This window comes from Rhineura floridana, chromosome 3 (genome assembly GCF_030035675.1).
Source record: "Rhineura floridana isolate rRhiFlo1 chromosome 3, rRhiFlo1.hap2, whole genome shotgun sequence".
In the NCBI taxonomy this organism is placed as follows: Eukaryota; Metazoa; Chordata; class Lepidosauria; order Squamata; family Rhineuridae; genus Rhineura; species Rhineura floridana.
In genome coordinates this window covers 220,480,292-220,502,434 of record NC_084482.1, presented here as the reverse complement: position 1 = coordinate 220,502,434, position 22,143 = coordinate 220,480,292, and the positions used below count along the sequence as shown (strand labels likewise).

Genomic DNA, 22,143 nt, shown 5'->3' with positions numbered 1-22,143 from the left:
AGGTGACATCACCCCTCTCTTTAATTGGTTAGTTATTTTTTCCCTCCAAAAACCTGCCTCAGTTTGTTTCAGTCATCAGTGAAGCTAGCAGCAGGCCTAGTAGCACCAGTGGACATCACTCCTTTTTTACCTATCTCTCTCTCAGAAGCTCTCTCTCTCTCAGAAGATACTTCTCTACCAGAATTGCCTCTTGCAGAAGCTTCTTCCTCAGAAGGTAACTCTACTCCATTTAATCTACCTCATCCACAATCCTGCACTATAATTACCTGCTATCAACCTTCTTCATCATCATCACCCTCCTCAGTTCATCATCCCCAGAGACTGTATGCTTTCCTTTAAGTTTCTGTATACCTTTGTGTTTTCTGGTTTAATAAAATAGTTCTGATTAAAAGAGAGAGATTGAGTTGACTGTCTGGCAAAGTGGGTTTCAGAACCACGGGCTCAGAACAGTATTGCTGATCACCCCAGAGGTTCCTGGGTCATCCTGTGCTATCTCCCATTTCCCAACAAAAGGAGAGGCAGCAACATGTGTGGTTGGTGAATTTTGGTAGGTCTGGCTGATTTGGAAGTTTCTGTTCTGGGCTGGTTTACGTAAAAATGTATTATAGCCCGGAATGGGTATCAGAACGTAGTTTGCATGGACGTTTTGTGTTTTATTGCATGCATCCCACGTAGTCTTGTGGGACTGGTGAATTTGGTGGGTCTGGCTCGCTGGGAAGTCGCCGTTCGGGGCAGTTCATTCCATTCCGGAGGGCATTTTGGTTGTTAAAGGGTTGATAAAAATGCTATCGGAATGGTTTTTGTTCCTAAATGTTGTTCTCATGTGTCTCTAACACATCCTAGTGTTTTTGGCATCAATTTCTTTTCTAAAGAGCCCATTCCGGCGTGTTCCGTTCCAGCTTTTACACCGTCCCTCCTGAACACTTTTCTTTTTACACACAAATGTGTATATTGTATATATCACTCAGCACACACGCACACGCCTATCTTGCCGCTGCTTCTGGGGGAGGCAAGAGAGGAAGATGAGGTGCAATATTGGGACCAAAGGGAGGGAGGAAACTGTTGGCAGTGGGGGAGCAGAAGCAGCTTTTGCCACTTAGTCCTCCGATGGGTTAAGGAAAGGAGTTCTGGTTCCTAGAGAGGCAGGAAGTCTTAGTCACATGGAGGGGGGAGAGCATATTGAAGGGGAAGTAGGAGGGCTGTCTTCATTGGTATTCCGGGTGAAGAAAGTATTAGGCCCAGAGAGGAGGAAGCCGGAGCGTGCAGAGGGCAAAGAGGTGCAAGGGGGGGGATTTGGTATTTTTGTTGGGGGGTGAGGGAAAAGGAGGGAAGAGCCCCACTCCCCCCCTCTTCCTCAGGGGGACCCCTGCTGCATGCAGTCCATTTGCAGAGGGGGGTCCGAAGTGCCGCGGGGTTGGCCTTTCGAGGCCCTCTTGGAAGCCATCGCCCAGGCAAAGGGATGCAGCTGTTGGGGGTTGATGTCCTGTGTTGGTTTTGAGGGCCACCGCTGGGGGAGGGGAGCTGCCTTTGCAATTCCTGGGCCTGACAGGGGACTGGTGGGGGGAGGGGAGAGAGAAGGAAGGTTTGCTTTTTGGGAGGGGGAGGGGGTTGATAGAAGTGGCCCCTCTTCCCTCTGGGCATCCCTAGAAAGTGCCCCAGAGCTGGAGGAAGAGCCCCTTTTGGATTTCCTAAACTGGAAGAGAGGCTGGTCAGTTTCCTTCCTGCCAGGCAAGAAAAATGGAGGGATGGAGAGAGGAATCTGAAACTGATCAGGCTATGACTGGGTTTCTCGAAGCTTTCAAGGCAGAGGATGGAGGAAATGGGTGAATAAATGCCCCCTCCTCAGCTGGGCTCCAGGGGAAGAGCTTCTCCAGACATCCCCTTGGGAGTGTATTGGAGGGGTAGATCCTAGAGGAGTGGACCTCAGCTTCTCTTGCAGGATTGGTCCATCTGTGGCGGTGCTGGGGGCAGAGTTTGGAAAAGTTACTGTTTTAAACTACAACTCCCATCAGCCCCAGCCAGCATGGCCACTGGATTGGGCTGATGGGAGTTGTAGTTTAAAAAAGTAACTTTTCCAAGCTCTGACTGGGGGTCTGTATCTCCTGGCGTGGCCAGCCTCCCCCCTGTCCAAAGCACAATATCTTGGCAGTGGTCGCAACAGCCCTGTAATGTGGTCCAGGATGAGAGCCTGCGGCTAATGTAGTGGTTAGGGAATATTCTTCAACCCAATGGCCAGATTTACACACAAGCAGCCTTCCAAGGGCCAATTTCCAGTCAAGGGCCAGAGAGGGTGGAGGTATGGATGTGTCACTGACATGTGTATAGTAGAGTCTCTTGTAGCCAGGAACAAGTCAGACATTTCTTCAGTGCAATTAATTAATTATTAGATTTATATCCTGCCCTTCCTCCCAGTAGGAGGCCAGGGCAGCAACGAAGAGCACTCTAAGGAGCGGGGTCAGTGCACGGGGGGGGGGGAGAAAAAAAAACTGCTTTCCTCGGAGTCTGGCAACAAGGGAGAGGGCCTTCTCAGTGGTGGCCCCCGAATTATGGAATGATTTCTGTGGTGAGGTGAGCCTGGCGCCAACACTGTTCTCTTTTCGGCGCCAGGTCAAGCCTTTCCTCTTCTCCCAGGCATTTTAGCATGTGCTTTTAAATTGCTTTTTAAAATGTATTTTTAGATTTCTATATTGCTTTTGTGGTAAACCACCCAGAGAGCTTCGGCTATGGGGTTGTATATAAATGCAATAAGATTAATTAATTAATTAATTAATCCCAGCGTGCCCCACTGGTCAGGCTATTAGTGCGATATGAACCAAAGTATAGCTGCCAAGTGTCCTGCTCTGTTGCAATTCCCAGCATACTGCCTCTGGCAGCGGAGGGAATGCATTGCCATTGTGGCTCGTAGCCACTGATGTCCTGATCCTCCATGGATTTGTCCAATCTTCTTTGAAAGCTATTCAAGTTTTTGGCTGAGCAAATGGTACATGTTGGAGAAACTGCCTCTTCTTTTTCCAGGATCTGTTGCCCTTCCAGGGTCTGGTGACCTTTGAGGAGGTGGCCGTGTATTTCACGGAGGAGGAATGGGCCCTGCTGGATCCCGGCCAAAGAGCTTTGCACAGGGAAGTCATGGAGGAGAATTATGAGACGGTGGCCTCTCTCGGTAAGGGCACTTTTCCCCCTTGACTGATGAATGTTGAAGGTATGGATTTAGTACCTGTGCTATTTAACCTTCCACTGCAGGGATGCTGTCGTGGAAATGGGTGCCTGGGCCCTGGATATTTGGGGAGGGACTGCAGCTCAGAAGGGGAACACCTGCTTTGCATGTACAAGGTCAGAGGTTTAGTCCCTGGCAGCTGCAAGAAGGGTGAAAGGATCCGGTAGGAGGTGCTGGGAAAGGTCTTTCTCTGCCTGACATCCACAGCTAGTTGCTGTAAGCAGGCGGGACTAGATGGATCAATTCTCTGATCTGGTAGAATGCAGCTTCCTCTGTTCTTGGGGCTTTTTGATCATTCAGTGCGAAAAGTGCCCCTCCCTGCCACCTTCTGCTGCCCCATGATGAAAAATCTTACCTTGCAGCAGGAGGAGGAGAGGGCAGGAGCTCCCAAACTCCAGCAGAGCATCTTCTCCTGCATCCTCAACAGATGATTGACACTGTGCCTTGTACTCTAAACTCCCAGTGGGAAGAGATGCTCCCGGGAGCACCTCCTGCCTCCTCCCTCTTTCTTCCTCTGCCCAAAGGTCAGCTTTTTTCTTTGAAGCAGGAAGAAGCGGCAGTTTGGAGAAGAGGAAGCGGAGGTGGAGGCTACAGTTTGTAGGGAATGACCTCCAGAAGACAGGACAGAGAGCAAGATTTAGCTTTGCCAGCCCTGGTGGGAACTCTGGAAGCAGAACTGGAGCACAGAGACTCTTTGACTCAGGCAGGGACACAGCGAAGACAGGAGGCAAGAGGGACCCCGAGAAAGGCTCCTTGGCAGCTGGAACAAGGGCCGTTCCCTCAGCTAGCAGAGATCCCGGGAAAGCAGGAATTGCAGCAGCGCCCTTGAAAGGGGACGTTTGCTCCGGCAAGAAAGGGTCCAGAGAAGGCAGGAAGCTGCGGTGGTGAATGAAAAGCAGGGGAGGGTGATGGAGTCAGACGCCAGTTGACATCTGGGGCTAAGAGAGATTTCAAGCAGCAAAAGGAACCGCACAAACTGGAACCCAGAGTGGGACCAGGAGTTCAGTTTTATCCACTTTTGGGAAAGGTTTCAAAGCAGATTCCCACATTGGTTAGCTGAGGGAGTTCTCTCTCCTGACCAGGTCATGTCCTGTGCATACGACTTGCCATGTCATCTCAGCTGAGAAGACCAATTTTAATCCTTAGGCTACTTTTTCCAATCAGGCCTCTTTGTTTCTGTTGCAAAGTGACCCATATAGAAGCCATTTTTAAAGCTCATATTATCAATATTGAGCTGGAGGGTCTCCCAGGCTCATAAAGTAGTAGCCAGCCAACATCACCTTCACCTGTATGAATCTCCCGTGCTTTAAGATCAGCAGATGAGGCCTTCCTGGTGGTCCCTACACGGGATGAGGTACATGGTGATTTTCCAGTAAAGGCTCCTTGACATGGAACATTCTCCCTACGTTGGGCCTCGTCTCTTTATACTTCCATGCTGTCGGTCAAGACACATCTTTTGGGGAAGGTGTTCGGAGGAAGACAGACCCGAAATTGCTGCTGCTTCTAATAGTTGTCATTCAGTGTTTTATTGTGTGTTTGGATAGACTGTGGGAGTTTTTTGGGATGTTTATATATTCTTATCTACTTCTTCTTTATTATAAACTGTCCTGTCCAAAAAGGTGACGTATAATTCACCTACATGACAATGAATAAGTAAATATCCACTAATAGCAGAGCTGTAAAAAAATGGAAGAAAATAACGAACTGATAACAGAAACCAGCAATGCCCAATATTGCACCTCATCTTCCTCTCTTCCCTCCTGCAGTAGCAGAAGCAAGACAGGCGTGTGCGTGTGTGATATACATAATAGTTTTTGCCGGCAGTTAGGTCTGACCAGGTGAACCAAGTGGCCAGAGATCCCAGCCAAGAATCTTTTTAGGTCTAGGAATATCTAATGGCCGATCAAGAAAGGAAATCTTTATCAGTGTCTATGTATAATTAACACGTCTAATTTACTGTACTTTGTGGACATAGCCACATATCAGAACATAGGTCTTGCACAGCACATACAAAGGGGATGTACGCTAACGTGTTGCATTTCAAAGGACAGCATAGGTCACATTGATTTCCATCTGAAAAGGAGTGATCTCACCTTTGCTGCGTGTGGACCTTAACACTCAGAGCAGGTGGTTCTTTCTTCGACCAGTGTCACGGACAACTGGTAAAAATCCCCAAGGCTGTCTGTCTTTTATAGCTCTAGTTTGTATCTATCTAGACCAGGGTTTCCCGACCTTTGAGCCACAGATGTTGTGGGACTACAACTCCCATCAGCCCCATCCAGCATGGCCAATGGTCAGGAATTATGGGAACTGTAGTCCAGCAACATCTGTGGACCAAAGGTTGGGAAACCCTGATCTAGACTCTGTCAGTTCATGCTCATATTACAACGATACTCTTGTTTCCATCATTTGAACTCTCATCCTAACCTGCATCTTGATGCTGATGTTGTATTCTGATAAGTTCTCCTGACTCACCCCTGTACAGCTTCAGCCATATATAGACATGATCATTGGCTGAATGCCCGGACTCCTTATAAAATGTTGATACTTTACGGGAAAGAATTTATTTTGGAACTACTGTAAACAAAACTCAAAGGAAAAAAGACACTTTAACTGGCAGCTTGTCTTTTTACTCATGTTTTGGCTTGTATTGTTTGCGCTACTTTTCCACACATAATTTTATGTAAATCAATTATAAAGAATTGGAGATGGCCAATTTCTATAAATACAGGTGGCCTGTGACACAGTGAATTGCATCCACTGTTGCTGACTTTACTAGGTTCTGCCCTAGTAGTTTGCGGCCTACTAAGAAGCTGGCTTTACTAGGTTCACCCCCAACAAGCATTTCAAGATGAGCTTCATGCCCAGTGGACGCATGTTCACAAGTGCCAGACTGACCCTACTTGGTCCACACAACTCTGTTGTATTCACCGAGAGCAGGACTTACCAGATCAAAATTATACCTTTTCTTATCTATAAAAATCTCTGTTTGTAAGGGCTGAATATTTTCTGGTCAAAAGTAACTAGTCTTGTCTATTTCCTTCAAAGAGTCGGACCTCCGTTCGTGTTGGGAAGAAAGAAAAGATCCCTTTATCCAGTATCCCAAAGATGCGACATCAACAGGTAGATGTTCAGCTGCGTTGAGGCCCCATTTTGGTTTGGAAATTGTAGGATTTTTCAGTTCCTGTGTAATATGATTCGTTGCAGATTAATTGACCCATCAGGGTGTGAGTTCTCCTGGAGAACATCTTAGATGTCTTTAAGAAGAGCCTGCTGGATCAGGCCAATGGCAGCATGCCTATAGGAAGCAAGCAAGCAGGACCTGAGTGCAACCTTTGCCCCGTTGGGAGCACAGTGACTGTCTTAAAGCTGCAAAGTGCTCTCTGAAGCACCCTTCCCCCTCCTTTCATTGAGCAGGGGGGGAGGGAAAAAAGGTGCCTTTCGGATGTGCTGCCTGCCAGAGAAGTCCCATGCACAGCCGATCTTTCTAAAAAGCAGTGGCTTCCAAAAGGGAACAGGAACCCACAGCCAAGCTGAGCCCTTGGTTCGCCACCCCACGCTGCTTCTTTCAACTTCAGGAGCTGAATTGGGCTGCTTCACAGAGCAGCGCTGGGAGGGAGAAGTGATTTCCATTCAATGGAAACAGCTTCCCCTTCCTTGAGCAAAGACTCATTCAACCACTGATCAGCTGACTGGCAGGTGCAAGTGTGCCCCAGTCCAGCAAAGGAGGAATTGGCAGCCCATTTCAAGGTCCTGGTGGTTCTTTTGAAGCCTCACCTTTATCTGCCACACATCTTATGTCAGATCGGAGGGTGGTGCCTTTGTCCTCACTGTAGACTTCCCATTCGCATCTGATCAGGCACTGTGAGGATGCTGGACTAGATAGGCCTGTGGTCTGATTCCACAGGGCTGTTCTGAGGAAGAGCCGCTAGGTTGAAGTTTCTTTTCTACCTGCTGAGGAATCCCCCAAATTAAGATGGCTGGATTGGTTTCCACAGAGCCCCTGAGTTGAGATTTATGTATACTTCCAGGCAACTGGTCAGAAGGATAATTTGGGTCCCTGTACTAATCAGTTCCAGATCTAAAATCTTTGTTTGCTTTGGGGAGGAGAGGATAATTTGGGAATGTCAAAACTAGGCTTCACCTCTTGGCTGGAAGAGCATGATCCAGTTGTATGTGGCTCTGATGAAAGGGAGAGATCAGTAGGTATGGACTTGAAAGATTACTCAGGGAAGCCATAGAAGGATTTCACAACACTGAATCTTTATATACCCTCATGGATGTTCCCCCCTCTTACTTAAAGATGTTTTAATGTCAAATCTCTGAAATTAGTTGGTCACTAGCCTTCCACATCTTCTTTCCTGGAAAGTGTCTGCCCTGACTACATAAGTTGTTTTCAAAGTGCACACTTGTTCGACTTTTTGAGATTAAACTTTGTGGTTTCTGTCTCCTTTTGGTTTTGCTTTTTGTGACCTTCGAGACTTTCTAAACCTCAAATATCAATCATTGGTGACCCAAAGTGACCTGCTCTTTTAAAGCTTTTCCCTAACAAATACTGATGCCATTTTATGATTAATTGAAACCTATAGAAACCCTAAAGTTATAATTTCTGTTTAATCAGTACCTCTATATTGGCATTATATTAGCATTTAAAGCATCTTCCTTTCTTGCACGTGCGTCCCAGGTTACCTTCCCCAGTTTATCCAGGATGTCTCCCTTTCGTCTCTGAAATTAGTTGGTCACTAGCCTTCCACATCACCTTCTTTCCAGGTTACCTTCCTCAATTTAGCTTTCTTGGAGCAAACCAGGATGTCTCCCTTTGCATCCTCCAGCTTGCTACTGTGCTTTGCATAGAGACATTTAAAATTTTTTGTAACGAATTCACTCTTGCTTGCATTCATTTGTAAATTTGTAAATTATTCCCTATATATGATTGACATGAAATCGAGCCTTCAGTGTCATCGGCCCAGTTCTCTGCAAAGCTCTGCCAACAGAGGTTCAGCAGGCGTCTTCTGTTTTAACTTCGAAGCGCCTGCTGAAAACCGTTCTGTTGCACCAGGCAGGCAATTAAGAGCATGCTCTTTTCACAACACTTGACCTTTGTTTTTATTGTATATTTGATGTTTTTAATTTATGGTGGTTGCCTTTTCTTAACGTGTTGTAAACTGCTTTGACGTTTCTAATGAAATAGCGGTATACAAAGAGCCTATAAATGAATAAATAGATGTGATATCTCTGGAATCAGAAAAACAGCTGGAGCTAAGTGATGCCTTCATGTGCTCCCTGTAGACTTCCCATCTGCATCCACTTTGGCACTGTGAGGATGCTGGAATAGATAGGCCTGTGGTCTGATCCAGCCAGGCTGTTCATATAAGCAGGGGGAATGGCATCCAGGTTAAAGTTTTCTTCCCATCTGCTGAGAAATCCCCCAAATTAAGATAGCTGGATTGGTTTCCACAGTGTCACTGAATTGAGGTTTTTGAACAGTTTCTTGTCCACAAGAGACATTTGGATCTACATGTCCCTGTGCTATTCATCTCCAGGAGATCTACGATCGTTCTTTGTTTTGGAGAGAGGAGAATAATTTCAGTTCAGAACTAACTAGCTTATCTGTATCTTTGAAAGAAATGTCAAACCTGGGCTTAGTCTCTTGGCTGGAAGAACAAGATCTAATTGTACAGGGCTTTGATGAAGGGGAGAGATCAGTCGGGCATTCCCCTTACGGTTCAGAGCATCATTGCAAACTCGTGTAGTGTTGGTCTTTGGCCATCCCTGTCTTAGCTCAGCTAAGTTTAATCCCTTGAATCTTCAGGTGGAATTTGGAAGTGTCTTTATCTGAAAACCTGCAGTGCAGCTGCCAGCCAGTATTGACAGTACTGAGCTCGAGGGACCAGGGTCTGATTCAGTATATCACAACTTCATTTGTTCCTATATTCCTGTCTGACCGGCTCTTTTGACTGCAGTCAAATTATTAAGAATCAAGGAGAAGTGAGCTGTGCCCAGTTTGTCCTGTTCTGCAGTCTTGCTGCCCTTCTCTTCCCCCACACCCCACTTTTCATTGCATACTATTTTAGAAATATATATCACAGTTGTATGGCAGTAGGAGGAAATCCAGACAAATCTGGGCTTAGTGACATCAAGTGTTATATGGACTTGAAAGGAATTTATGTTGCTGTGTGAGACTGTAAGATATTCAGGTAACCTTGCTTTCATCTGGCCACGCAAAGATAACGTAAAATCTTTATTATGGTCCAAGACCACCGGTATAATTACGGATCCTCTGAATATCAGAGTGGAGATAGAATACAATACAGTATCATTGCAGTGAGAAAGCTAAAACCGGGTCCACATAGTAATCTAGCTAAAACCTTGATCTAATAGACATCGCATTAGGTCCCTCCTGTGAGCCATAGCAGCTGTGAAGAATGAGGCGACCTCAGAGAGATCTGTGATTCTGAATCTGCCATTAAATATTGTAAAATCATAGCTTCTGGGCTCAGAGGAAGATTAGATAAAAGTGGGGAGATGAACTTAAGGTGGAGATCTGAATAAAAAGGGCAGCAAAGTAGTACAAGGTTCACTGTCTCCACCGCATCTGCTCCACAGGGGCAAGTTTGATCATAACAATCGACTCCCCTGTATCTACCCTCCATTAGTGCCGAGGGAAGAACATTGTATCCTGCCAGGGTAAAAGCTCTCCTGAGTTTTGGGGTAGATAAACTTGAAATGTAAGTGGCCAAGTTACAGGGATTTACATTAATACTGAATTGTGAATAAGCGGCAACTAGGCTCATGTTGTTCTGATACTCAACATCTTTGAGGCGTTGGATGATTGTTGTTTTAGCGGTCGTATGGCCTACGGCACCAATCGCTGGGAGCGAAAAACCGAGAGTTCCGAGTTTGTGAATCATTACCCGTTGCCATTGAGATTGGAAGGAACCTTCCAAAGTTAAGGGGGGCAATCCCATGGGTAAAAATAGCAGCTTCATCCAGTAGTTAAATTTTAATATCCAAGCGTGGGTCTCAATCAGAAGGGCACCTAATTCCAAGAGTAAGGTCACATTGGGGACACATCTCGGAGCGCCCAAAACGGACCTCATGAATTTAGATTGTACCCTCTCCAACAATGCGTAATTGCCTCCACTACAAATTTGGGTCCCGTAAAGAAGTTGAGGAAGCACCTTGGCGTTGAATACCTGGACTGCTGCCGGAATGTACTGACCGCCCTTTCTATAAAAGAAGGTCAGTAAAGCTCTGGCTGATTTCTGTGCGGTCGTAGCAGACTGGACAAAATGCGCATTCCAAGAACCTAAGGGATGGAATGCAATGCCAAGGTAACTGAAGGCGTTGACTTGGTCAATAATATGGTTGTCAATTTGCCAGCGGTGTTTATGTCTACTTTGGCAAAAACTAAAACCTTGCATTTCGCATAGTTAATTCTCAAAAGTTCATCCACACAAAAGGAGGCAAGTTCTCTTAAGAGATGCCGTAAGCCCACCTGCGTTTGGGATAACAGGGCAATGTCGTCGGCATATAGAAGACAGGTTAAGTGTCTCCTTGCCAAGACAGGAGGGTGAGAGTTTACTGCCGACAGGTGTTTTGTCAGCGAGTTTATATAGATATTGAATAGGGAGGGAGGGCCATGCAAAGATAAAAGGGGGAGAATAATGGAGATGTAAAAATAGAGAAGCAGATAATTGGGCTTCATCTGTGATGAAATGCTTTGTTTCTGCCTTGAAATTCCAATGTGTTTTTTTCAACCCTCTTTCCCCAGCAGGTGACCAGCAGAATGAGAATAATAGAAATCCACAGATGGTGCCACTGGTAATAGCCAAGACTGAGAGTCACACAGGGGAGAAACCATTTAAATGCATGGAGTGTGGAAAGAGCTTCAGTCAGAGCGGTCACCTTACTTTGCATCAAGGAACCCATACAGGGGAGAAGCCATTTAAATGCAGGGAGTGTGGAAAGAGCTTCAGTCAGAGCAATGAGCTTACTTTGCATCAAAGAACCCACACAGGGGAGAAGCCATTTACATGCAAAGAGTGTGGAAAGAGCTTCAGTCAGAGCAGTCACCTTACTTCGCATCAAAGAACCCATAAAGGGGAGAAACTATTTAAATGCAGTGAGTGCGGAAAGAGCTTCAGTGTAAGCAGTAGCCTGAAATTACATCACCGAACACACACAGGGGAGAAACCATTTAAATGCAGAGAGTGTGGAAAGTGCTTCAGTCAGAACGGTAGCCTTACTTCGCATCAAAGAACCCACACAGGCGAGAAACCATTTAAATGCAGGGAATGTGGAAAGAGCTTCAGTCAGAGCAATAACCTTACTTTGCATCACAGAACACACACAGGGGAGAAACCATTTAAATGCAGAGAGTGTGGAATGAGCTTCAGTCAGAGCAGTGGCCTTACTTCGCATCAAAGAACTCACACAGGGGAGAAGCCATTTAAATGCAAGCAGTGTGGAAAGTGCTTCAGTCAGAAGAGTAGCCTTACTTTACATGAAAGAACCCACACAGGCGAGAAACCATTTAAATGCAGGGAATGTGGAAAGAGCTTCAGTCAGAGCAGTAAACTTACTTTACATCAAAGAACCCACACAGGGAAGAAGCCATTTAAATGCATGGAGTGTGGAAAGAGCTTCAGTCGAAGCAGTGACCTTACTTCGCATCAAAGAATCCACACAGGGGAAAAGCCATTTAAATGCATGGAGTGTGGACAGGGCTTTAGTCAGAGAAGTAAGCTTACTTCACATCAAAGAACCCACACAGGGGAGAAGCCATTTAAATGCAGTGAGTGCGGAAAGAGCTTCAGTGTAAGCAGTAGCCTGAAATTACATCACCAAACACACACAGGGGAGAAACCATTTAAATGCATGGAGTGTGGACAGGGCTTTAGTCAGAGAAGTAAGCTTACTTCACATCAAAGAACCCACACAGGGGAGAAGCCATTTAAATGCAGTGAGTGCGGAAAGAGCTTCAGTGTAAGCAGTAGCCTGAAATTACATCACCAAACACACACAGGGGAGAAACCATTTAAATGCATGGAGTGTGGACAGGGCTTTAGTCAGAGAAGTAAGCTTACTTCACATCAAAGAACACACACAGGGGAGAAACCATTTAAATGCATGGAGTGTGGACAGGGGTTTAGTGAGAGAAGTCAGCTTACTTCACATCAAAGAACCCACACGGGGGAGAAGCCATTTAAATGTAAGGAGTGTGGAAAGAGCTTCAGTCAGAGTGGTAACCTCAGATTACATGAAAGAACACACACAGGGGAGAAACCATTTAAATGCAGTGAGTGCGGAAAGAGCTTCAGTCAGAGAAGTAAGCTTACTTTGCATCAAAGAAACCATACAGGGGAGAAACAATTTAAATGCAGTGAGTGTGGAAAGAGCTTCAGTCGGAGCAGTGACCTTATTTTGCATCAAAGAACCCACACAGGGGAGAAGCCATTTAAATGCAAAGAGTGTGGAAAGAGCTTCAGTCGGAGTGGTAACCTCAGATTACATGAAAGAACACACACAGGGGAGAAACCATTTAAATGCAGTGAGTGCGGAAAGAGCTTCAGTGTAAGCAGTAGCCTGAAATTACATCACCAAACACACACAGGGGAGAAACCATTTAAATGCAAGGAGTGTGGACAGGGCTTTAATAAGAGCAGTCACCTTACTTCACATCAAAGAACCCACACAGGGGAGAAGCCATTTAAATGTAACGAGTGTGGAAAGAGCTTCAGTCAGAGCGGTCCCCTTACTTCACATCAAAGAACCCACACAGGGGAGAAACCATTTAAATGCAGGGAGTGTGGAAAGAGCTTCCGTCGGAATGATCACCTTACATTACATGAAAGAACCCACACAGGGGAGAAACCGTTTAAATGCAGGGAGTGTGGAAAAAGCTTCAGTGTAAGCAGTAACCTTGTTTTACATCACAGAACCCACACGGGAGAAACCATTTAAATGTAGTGAGTGGAAAGAGGTTCAGTCAGAGCACACTTACTTCACATGAAAAAACACTGTGGAGTAACTTTTTTAATGCACGGAGTATGGAAAGAGATTCAATGAAAGCAGTAGGCTTACATCACGGGATACACAGGAGAAACAATTGAAATGTAGGGAGTATGGAAAGAACTTCAATGGGAGCTTTATTCTTCATCTTGCAGGCTACATAGATTAAAGCTCTATACAGGTTGGGGCCAGGATTCTTAAAAGATTATCTCACATGTTATATATTCAGCCCATCACTGAAGTCTGCAGAAGATGGCCTCTTACGCATACCATCTCATTAGGAAGTCCACTCTGCATGATAGAGAAACCTGGCCTTTTGTGTGGTGGCATCTACTTTTTTGAACTTCCTCCTGTTACATATCAGACAGGTGTTTTTTTTTGTGGTGCCTATAGAAGACCTTCCTTTTTCAACAAACCTTTTAAGTGCAGAGCTTTATTACTGTTTCTGTGGGATTTTAGAAGGTAAAGGTGTCCCCGCACTTGTAGTGCGAGTTGTTTCCGACTCTCAGGGTGACGTCTTGCGACGTTTACTAGGCAGACCGTATATATGAGGTGGGACTGCCAGTTCCTTCCCCGGTCTTTCTTTACCCCCCAGCATATGCCGGGCACTCATTTTACTGACCACGGATGGATGGGAGGCTGAGTGGACCTCGACCCCTTTTACCGGAGATTCGACTTCCTCCTTCCGTTGGCATCGAACTGCAGACGTGAGCAGAGCTTCGGCTGCATTACTGCCGCTTACCACTCTGCGTCACGGAGGGTCTGTGTGGGATTTTAAAATGTTTTTAATTGGTTTGCATATGAAATGTTTTTTTTACTGTTAGTATTTTTGAGATACTTTCTGGGAAGTGATTTCTAAATGAAAATAAAATAATACTAGTCCTTGTTTCTAATGGTCTCCTTACTGATTGTTTTCATATAGTTTAGTTTAGCATACCTTTAACTGTTGATTTTATTGGTTTTTAGTGTTTTTTAAATGTTGATTTTTTTATTGACCATTTTAATGTACATTTTATGTTCTTTATAAAATTCTTCTGCAGTGTACACATTTTATTAATATAAATAACTAAAAAATGTATTTTTGTGTATAACATGGTTTTTATTTTGCTTAGATGTTTTTTGTATTGGCTATTCTAACATCTTTCATAAAGTAAAATGAATTCACTAGTTTTCTGCTGATGTATTTTAAATACATTTTCCAAACTGATTTCACTCCGCAGTCTAATCTGGTCTCAGTGCTATTTCCTAGCAGACAAATGAAGGACCTCACTGTCATCTGGTGCGCATAGAGAAAAGGAGTGAGAATTGGGTTTTGTCAGCGGTCACATAGCCAAATGGCTTCTCCAGGCAATAGAAGGGCCTTTAGGAAAGGCAGCAAAGCTGCAGAAAATCTCTGCTTAAATTATTGGGGGAGGCAATCTGTTGGGATAGATAGTTCTGGGACAGATATATAAATGGTCTGGTAACTTCAAACTAATCCATGTTGTGTAACTAATCCATGTTATACAATTGTTAATGATGCTTCCCTGTAGTTTCTCTCTGGGAAGCAGTATGCCTCTGAATGCCATTTGCTGGGAATCACAAGTGTGAAGATTACTGACTGGGAGGTCAGTTGCACAACTGCTGATCTTGGGGACCAGGTTTCTTGAAGGACTCCCTGTTCCTGTCCCCTCCTGCCTCTTCCTTGGGATCTAGCCAGCAAAAGTGATTAGACTGGTGAGCTGGTGTTATTCTTGTTGTTCCCAATGTAAATAACAGGTGCATGTCAGGGCCCCACTAGGGATCAGCTGCCCTGCACCTTCAATTTAGTATTGCAAAGCTCATCGTGCAATTGTTTGTTGCATTATTGGTATCTCCTCTAGTTTGGCCCTCAGACTGGCAGTGGCTGTCCAAGGTCCTGTTCTCCAGCCTTCTTGCCTGAGAGCCTTTTGACTGGAAAGTTCTTCTGCCTCCACCTCATGCACACTGCCCAATGAGTAGGTGTCCCTCCCACAGGTTCCAGACTTTAATAACCTTGATTTTGAAAGTAGTTGTGTCAGAAACTCATTTCACAGAAAGCAAACTGGTGAGGTTTGGCCCAGAACTTGAATACAAGGCAGAGGTGGAGTCTGAGCCCAAGCACACAAGAGCACTTCTTTGAACCCAGTTTTTTTCCTGTGATAGCACATCTATTTCACAGAAGGCAAACTCTATTCTCTCCCCCTTCTGCCAGCCGACTTGCCCCTCCAATCTCTCTTTCTCTCTCCCTCCCCAATTCACCAGCCATTCGCAACCTGGTAGCAGCATCAATAGTGCTGCTTAGTGGACCTACAAACAGCAAGAAAGGGTATTGCTGATCACCCCAGAGGTTCCTGGGTCATCCTGTGCTATCTCCCATTTCCCAACAAAAGGAGAGGCAGCAACATGTGTGGTTGGTGAATTTTGATAGGTCTGGCTGATTTGGAAGTTTCTGTTCTGGGCTGGTTTACGTAAAAATGTATTATAGCCCAGAACGGGTATCAGAACGTGGTTTGCGTGGACGTTTTGTGTCTTATTGCATGCATCCCATTTAGTCATGTGGGACTGGTGAATTTGGTGGGTCTGCCTCGCTGGTAAGTCGCCATTCGGCTCTGTTCATTCCGTTCCGGAGGGCATTTTAGTTGTTAATGGGTTGATAAAAATGCTATCGGAATGGTTTTTGTTCCTAAATGTTGTTCTCATGTGTCTCTAACACATCCTAGTGTTTTGGGCATCAATTTATTTTCTAAAGAGCCTATGCCAGCGTGTTCCGTTCCAGCTTTTACACCGTCCCTCCTGAACACTTTACTTTTTACACACAAATGTGTATATTGTATATATCACACAGCACACACGCACACGCCTATCTTGCCACTGCTTCTGCGGGAGGCAAGAGAGGAGGATGAGGTGCAATAATGGGACAGAAGGGAGGGAGGAAAATGTTAGCAGTGGGGGGGCAGAAGCAGCTTTTGCCACTTAGTCCTCCGATGGGTTAAGGAAAGGAGTTCTGGTTCCTAGAGAGGCAGGAAGTCTTAATCACATGGAGGGGGGGAGAGCATATTGAAGGGGAAGTAGGAGGGCTGTCTTCATTGGTATTCCGGGTAAAGAAAGTATTAGGCCCAGAGAGGAGGAAGCGGGAGCGTGCAGAGGGCAAAGAGGTGCAAGGTGGGGATTTGGTATTTTTGTTGGGGGGTGAGGGGTCAGAGCAACGGGGGGGAGAAAAAACCTGCTTTCCCTCCAAATATTTCCACTTTTGTTATGGGCCTTCACATCTCTACAGTAGTGTAGTTGCAAATTCATAAGTGCACTCTAATTATCAGGAAAGAACAAGGAAGCATGTTAGAAGACTCTTCTCAGTTGCTAATACACTCTCCTTTCTTGCTGATTGGCTCATAGGTTGCTGGAGACATGGGGACTCTGCTGAGAGCCTGCTCCCAAAAAAGTAAGGGGTCTATGATCTCTCCCCCCCCAGATCTATGCAGGTCCCTGGGTGACCCTGGGGCAGTGACCACTTTTGTTCAGCCCAGCCCACCTCACTGGATTGTTGTGAGGATAAACAGTGCAGAATTTTTATGTGCCACTCCAGATTTTGGACATCCACTCTGTGTGGGACCTTCAACGTCTGTGCAGGTGTGTGTGTCTGTTGTATTTTTGGAATCATAGTTTAATGCTATGTCCACAGCAACCCAGATTCAAATCCCTGCTCAGGAGTGAAATTCAGGTGGTGTCCTGGGCCCAGTGACAGTGTCGTGGTGAAGACAAAAGGAGGGGGACAAATCATGGTGAGCTCATTAGAGGAAGACCTGCATAGAAATATAAAAATATAATAAAATGTATCAGTAATAATAATAATAATTAAATCAACTTATTGCCTCAGTTGTTTGTTGGCTATTAAACCGAGAAAGCAGAGGTTAAATTTCCACAAGTGAGCTACGTGACTTAGAAGCGAAAGTTGGCAGAGCTCGAGCCATCTTCAAGGACACATTGCTAAGCAACCTAGGCTCGGGCAGCTGGCCTTATCTATATAGAGGGCCAGCAGACTCTTGTGAGTGTGGGGGTCGAGGAGTTTGTACAGAGAGAGCTTGTGATATATTGTCAGTAAAGTGACTCTTTAAAACTTATTGCTTGTCCGGCTCATTGCTTCAACTGGCATCTAGCCTGTCACTATACTGTTCTGCATCCTGGGCATCTGCTTGCGCCAGATACAACATCCAACAAGTGGTAGCAGAGGATGGTTACCTGGTGCTGATGGTTACCTGGTGCTGAGGATTGCAGAAAAGCGGCAGAGAAAAGCCAGAACTGCAGACCAGCGAGAAAAACAGCAGAGAGACGGAGAAACCGAAAGCTGAGCTGAAAGCTGTGAGAGAGCCGTGGGGAAAAAAAAACCTGACTGAAGGACAGAGGTGAGAAGCTCTAATTACAAAGGCGGTGAACTGTGAAAAGTGAAAGTATGTCTGTTACGTTATCGGCCGGGATTCCCTTGGAAAGGCTGACAGGGAAAAATTATGGCACTTGGAAACAGAGAATGCAGGCTTTTCTAGTGAAAGAAGACCTGTGGAAAGCTATCGCAGAAGACCCGCCCGCCGGGGTGCCTATTCCAGCAGATTGGAGAAGGCTGGATGAGAGGGCAAAGGCGTTAATTGTTCTTGCTATTGATGATTCTCAATGACTGCACGTGCGTGATGCAACAACGGCAAAGGAAACCTGGGAAACTTTAAGAAATATTCATGTGAAAAAGACTGCCAGTTCTAAAATATATCTTGCCAGAAGATTGTATCAGATGCGCTTATCTGGAGATACAACCATGTCAGAGCATTTGTTGGAAATAAACAGACTGTTTACTGAGTTGTCAGAACGTGAAATTGAACATTCTCAAACACAAAAAGTGTATATCACATTAGCTTCACTAGATTCAAGTTATGATAGTCTGGTGAGCTCTTTGGAAGGAATGGACGATGCAAATCTCAATATGGATTATATAGAAGGCAAACTTTTACAAGAATTTCAAAGGAGGCAAGAAATGGCAAAGCAGGAAAAGACTGAGTCTAAACACAACGTGGAAAAGCTGAACAACAAAGCAGCACAAGAGAGACTGTATGGACAAAAGGCATGTTATTTTTGTGGTTCCAAGCAACATCTTCAAAGGAATTGTGAAGCAAGAAGAAGAGAAAGAGGAAGAAAACCATGTGTACAGGTGATCTATGCTAGTAAGAATAAGCAATGTATTAACAGTGAGCAGGGAAATAACTGTAAAGATTTATGGGCAATTGACAGTGGGGCAACAAATAGTATAATCAAAGATAAATCTATATTTCATACATTTTGTGACGTAGAGGATCATGTAATAATGGCTGATGGATCTAAGAAACAGATCAAAAGTAGGGGTACAGTGAAATTAGCAGGTTTCAATACCATTATGACAGATGTGCTGTTTGTTCCTGATATCGAATGTAACATTATGGCTGTGTCGAAACTCAATGAAATGGGGTTCACAGTAATGTTCAAAGGGGGTTCAGTGCATGTAATGAGAGGAGAAAAATATTCATGAAAGGAATAGTGAGGAACTCATTGTTCTTCTTACATGTGAAACAAACAAATCATGTACTCATGTGTGCTAATAAGAAACCCCATAATAATTGTGTTCATTTATGGCACAGAAAACTAGGCCATATAGGATATGAAAATGTGGTGAAAACAACAGAGAACAGTAATGATGTGACATTGAGAAACTGTGAAAAATATGTAGACTGCCACGTGTGTAAACAAACTAGGGCAGTTGTGGCTGCAAAGAACAAAGAAGCCATGCCCAGTACAAATGCACCTTATCAATTAATACACGTGGACTTAGTGGGGCCATTTCAACCTACTCAGGGGGGTGCAAGATATTTCCTGACAATAGTTGATGATTTTTCAAAATTCTGCACTGTTTATTTACTAAAAGCTAAAAGTGAAGCTGCAGAGAAACTGAAAAGATTTATTACAAAAATTGAAGTGCAGTTTGGTGTCAAAATACAGAGAATAAGATCAGATCAAGGAGGAGAGTTCTTAGGACACTCTTTTACTGAATACTTGGATAAAAGAGGAATAAAACAGGAGTTAACAACCCCTTATAGTCCTCATCAGAACGGGTTAGCTGAACGCTGGAACAGGTTGCTTCAGGACTCAATAAGATCAATGCTATGTGACTCCTCTTTAACACAAGGTTTCTGGGGAGAGTGTGTTCTGTATTCAGCTTACATTCAAAACAGAATATTCCATAAGGCCACTGGAATGTCTCCTTATCAGAAATTGTATGACAGAAAACCCAGATTAAACCATTTGATTAGGTTTGGAACAGAATGCTGGGTACATGTTCCCAAAAAATAAAAGGACAGGGAAGCTGCAAAGGAGAGCAGACAAAGGGTACATGCTGGGATTTGAAAACACGTATTACAGAATATGGCTGCCAAAACAAAGGTCTGTAGTGTTAAGCAGAAGCATGCAAGCAATAGAGCAGGATTGGGAAGAGAAAACATATGTGGAGTTGGGAAACACTGAAGGTAGTAATGAAGAAGAACAGGCAGACACAGTACCAATAAAACAAGAAGAAACAGGCAGCAGTAGTGAATCAAGTTCTAGCTCTGAGAGAGAAACAGAGGAATCGCCTGACACAGACACAGACACTAAGGCAGAAATACAACCACGCAGATCAGAGAGAACAACAAAAGGTATTCCACCTGTTAGATTTAAAATAAATTCCATTAAACATATAGACTTCAGTAACTGGAAAAAGTGGGATGATGGAAATCATGAAGAGTAATGAAATATAATGAAAATGATGCTGAGATTGGAATGGAGTAACTGTATTACAAATGAAAGTGATGTAAACTGAAATAAAAGGAAATGTATCAGAAGAATAAAACCAAATGATGTAAATGTAATGACATGTAAAATGTAACACATGTAAATGGAAGAGAAATGTAACTGGCTGAATGTGGAAATTTAAGGTGGGGGATTGTTGGCTATTAAACCGAGAAAGCAGAGGTTAAATTTCCACAAGTGAGCTACGTGACTTAGAAGCGAAAGTTGGCAGAGCTCGAGCCATCTTCAAGGACACGTTGCTAAGCAACCTAGGCTCGGGCAGCTGGCCTTATCTATATAGAGGGCCAGCAGACACTTGTGAGTGTGGGGGTCGAGGAGTTTGTACAGAGAGAGCTTGTGATATATTGTCAGTAAAGTGACTCTTAAAACTTATTGCTTGTCCGGCTCATTGCTTCAACTGGCATCTAGCCTGTCAATATACTGTTCTGCATCCTGGGCATCTGCTTGCGCCAGATACAACATCCAACATTGTTCAACCCTATACAGTAGATGAGTTTGCTGTTAAGCTTTCAACCTCGTGAATCACCTGCTCAACTTGGAGCAGCGTTCTGTAACCTGGTGCCCTCCAGGTATTGTTGGACTGCATCTCCCATCAGCCCCAGACAACATGGCCAAATGCCAGGGAAGATGGGGGTTGTAGTCCAGAAATGTGTAAAGGTTAACTTGGATTATACGAGTGGATGGTACCAACAAGGCATCCTGCTGATTTTGAAATGGATGTATTGCAAGTAGTTCTTCATACTCTTTTCATTGGTAAGTGAGCTGAACTAGACTGAATGCAGGTCAGGATTCCTCTCCCCGTATTTCTGATGGAAAGAGTGGAGGCATTTTGCATCCCCAGGAAGCTCCAAGATGGAGTCATTAGACCAAATTCACCCCCACAATTTCTTTACAATGTGTGCAAAACCTATTTTTATGCCAACTGTCAGGGGCATGACATGGAAATAATACCTGTGCAGATTAAGTTTTTCATGAGAACATAAGAAGAGCCTGCTGGATCAGGCCAGTGGCCCATCCAGTCCAGCATCCTGTTCTCACAGTGGCCAACCAGGTGCCTGGGGGAAGCCCACAAGCAGAACCCGAGTGCAAGAACACTCTCCCCTCCTGAGGCTTCCAGCAACTGGTTTTCAGAAGCATGCTGCCTCTGACTAGGGTGGCACAGCACAGCCAGTTTGGAGAGGTCTATTTGGAGTTCTTCGCAATCCCTCTTTGTTTTAACATCCCTGAACAATTTAGTGTCGTCAGCAAACTTGGCCACTTGACTGCTCACTCCTAATTCTAGGTCATTAATGAACAAATTGAAAAGTACAGGTCCCAATACCGATCCTTGAGGGACTCCACTTTCTACAGCCCTCCATTAGGAGAACTGTCCATTTATTCCTACTCTCTGCTTTCTGCTTCTTAACCAATTCCTTATCCACAAGAGAACCTCTCCTCTGATTGCATGACTGCTAAGCTTCCTCAGAAGACTTTGGTGAGGTACCTTGTCAAACGCTTTTTGAAAGTCTAAGTACACTATGTCCACTGGATCACCTCTATCTATATGCTTGTTGACACTATAGGTTACTGAGACAGGACTTTCCCTTGCAGAAGCCATGCTGGCTCTGCTTCAGCAAGGCTTGTTCTTCTATGTGCTTAGTTAATCTAGCTTTAATAATACTTTCTACCAGTTTTCCAGGGACAGAAGTTAAGCTAACTAGCCTGTAATTTCCAGGATCCCCCCTAGATCCCTTTTTTAATATTGGCGTTACATTTGCCACTTTCCAGTCCTCAGGCATGGAGGAGGACCCGAGGGACAAATTACATATTTTAGTTAGCAGATCAGTAATTTCACCTTTGAGTTCTTTGAGAACTCTCGGGTGGATGCCATCCGGGCCCGGTGACTTGTCAGTTTTTATATTGTCCATTAAGCCTAGAGCTTCCTCTCTTGTTAACACTATTTGTCACTATTATATCCATGATGAAAAGGGCCCAATAATAAAAGCCTGAAATGATTCACAATGTGGAGAAGACACTCTGTGGTGAGCAGGAATTAAGGCTTTGCGGATGCGGAAGCA

The 22,143-nt window shown here is 44.6% G+C and overlaps 1 protein-coding gene and 1 pseudogene across 2 annotated transcripts in view; both read left to right on the top strand.

Moving 5' to 3' along the window:
* Positions 1-14,262, top strand: part of LOC133381687 (oocyte zinc finger protein XlCOF6-like) — a 33,278-nt gene extending 19,016 nt beyond the window's left edge. Inside the window, exons 1-3 of one of the 2 annotated variants that reach the window (XM_061621082.1) lie at positions 3,033-3,160; positions 6,263-6,337; positions 10,992-14,262. In XM_061621082.1, coding sequence (XP_061477066.1) covers positions 3,127-3,160; positions 6,263-6,337; positions 10,992-13,180 — 2,298 coding nt within the window. In that variant the 5' untranslated portion in view covers positions 3,033-3,126 and the 3' untranslated portion in view covers positions 13,181-14,262. Of the gene's footprint in view, positions 1-3,032; positions 3,161-6,262; positions 6,338-10,194; positions 10,210-10,991 lie in introns of those variants that run through there. The other variant, XM_061621084.1, reaches the window with a different exon arrangement.
* Positions 14,263-16,556: 2,294 nt separating this feature from the next.
* Positions 16,557-22,143, top strand: part of LOC133381715 (zinc finger protein 420-like) — a 36,745-nt pseudogene continuing 31,158 nt past the window's right edge.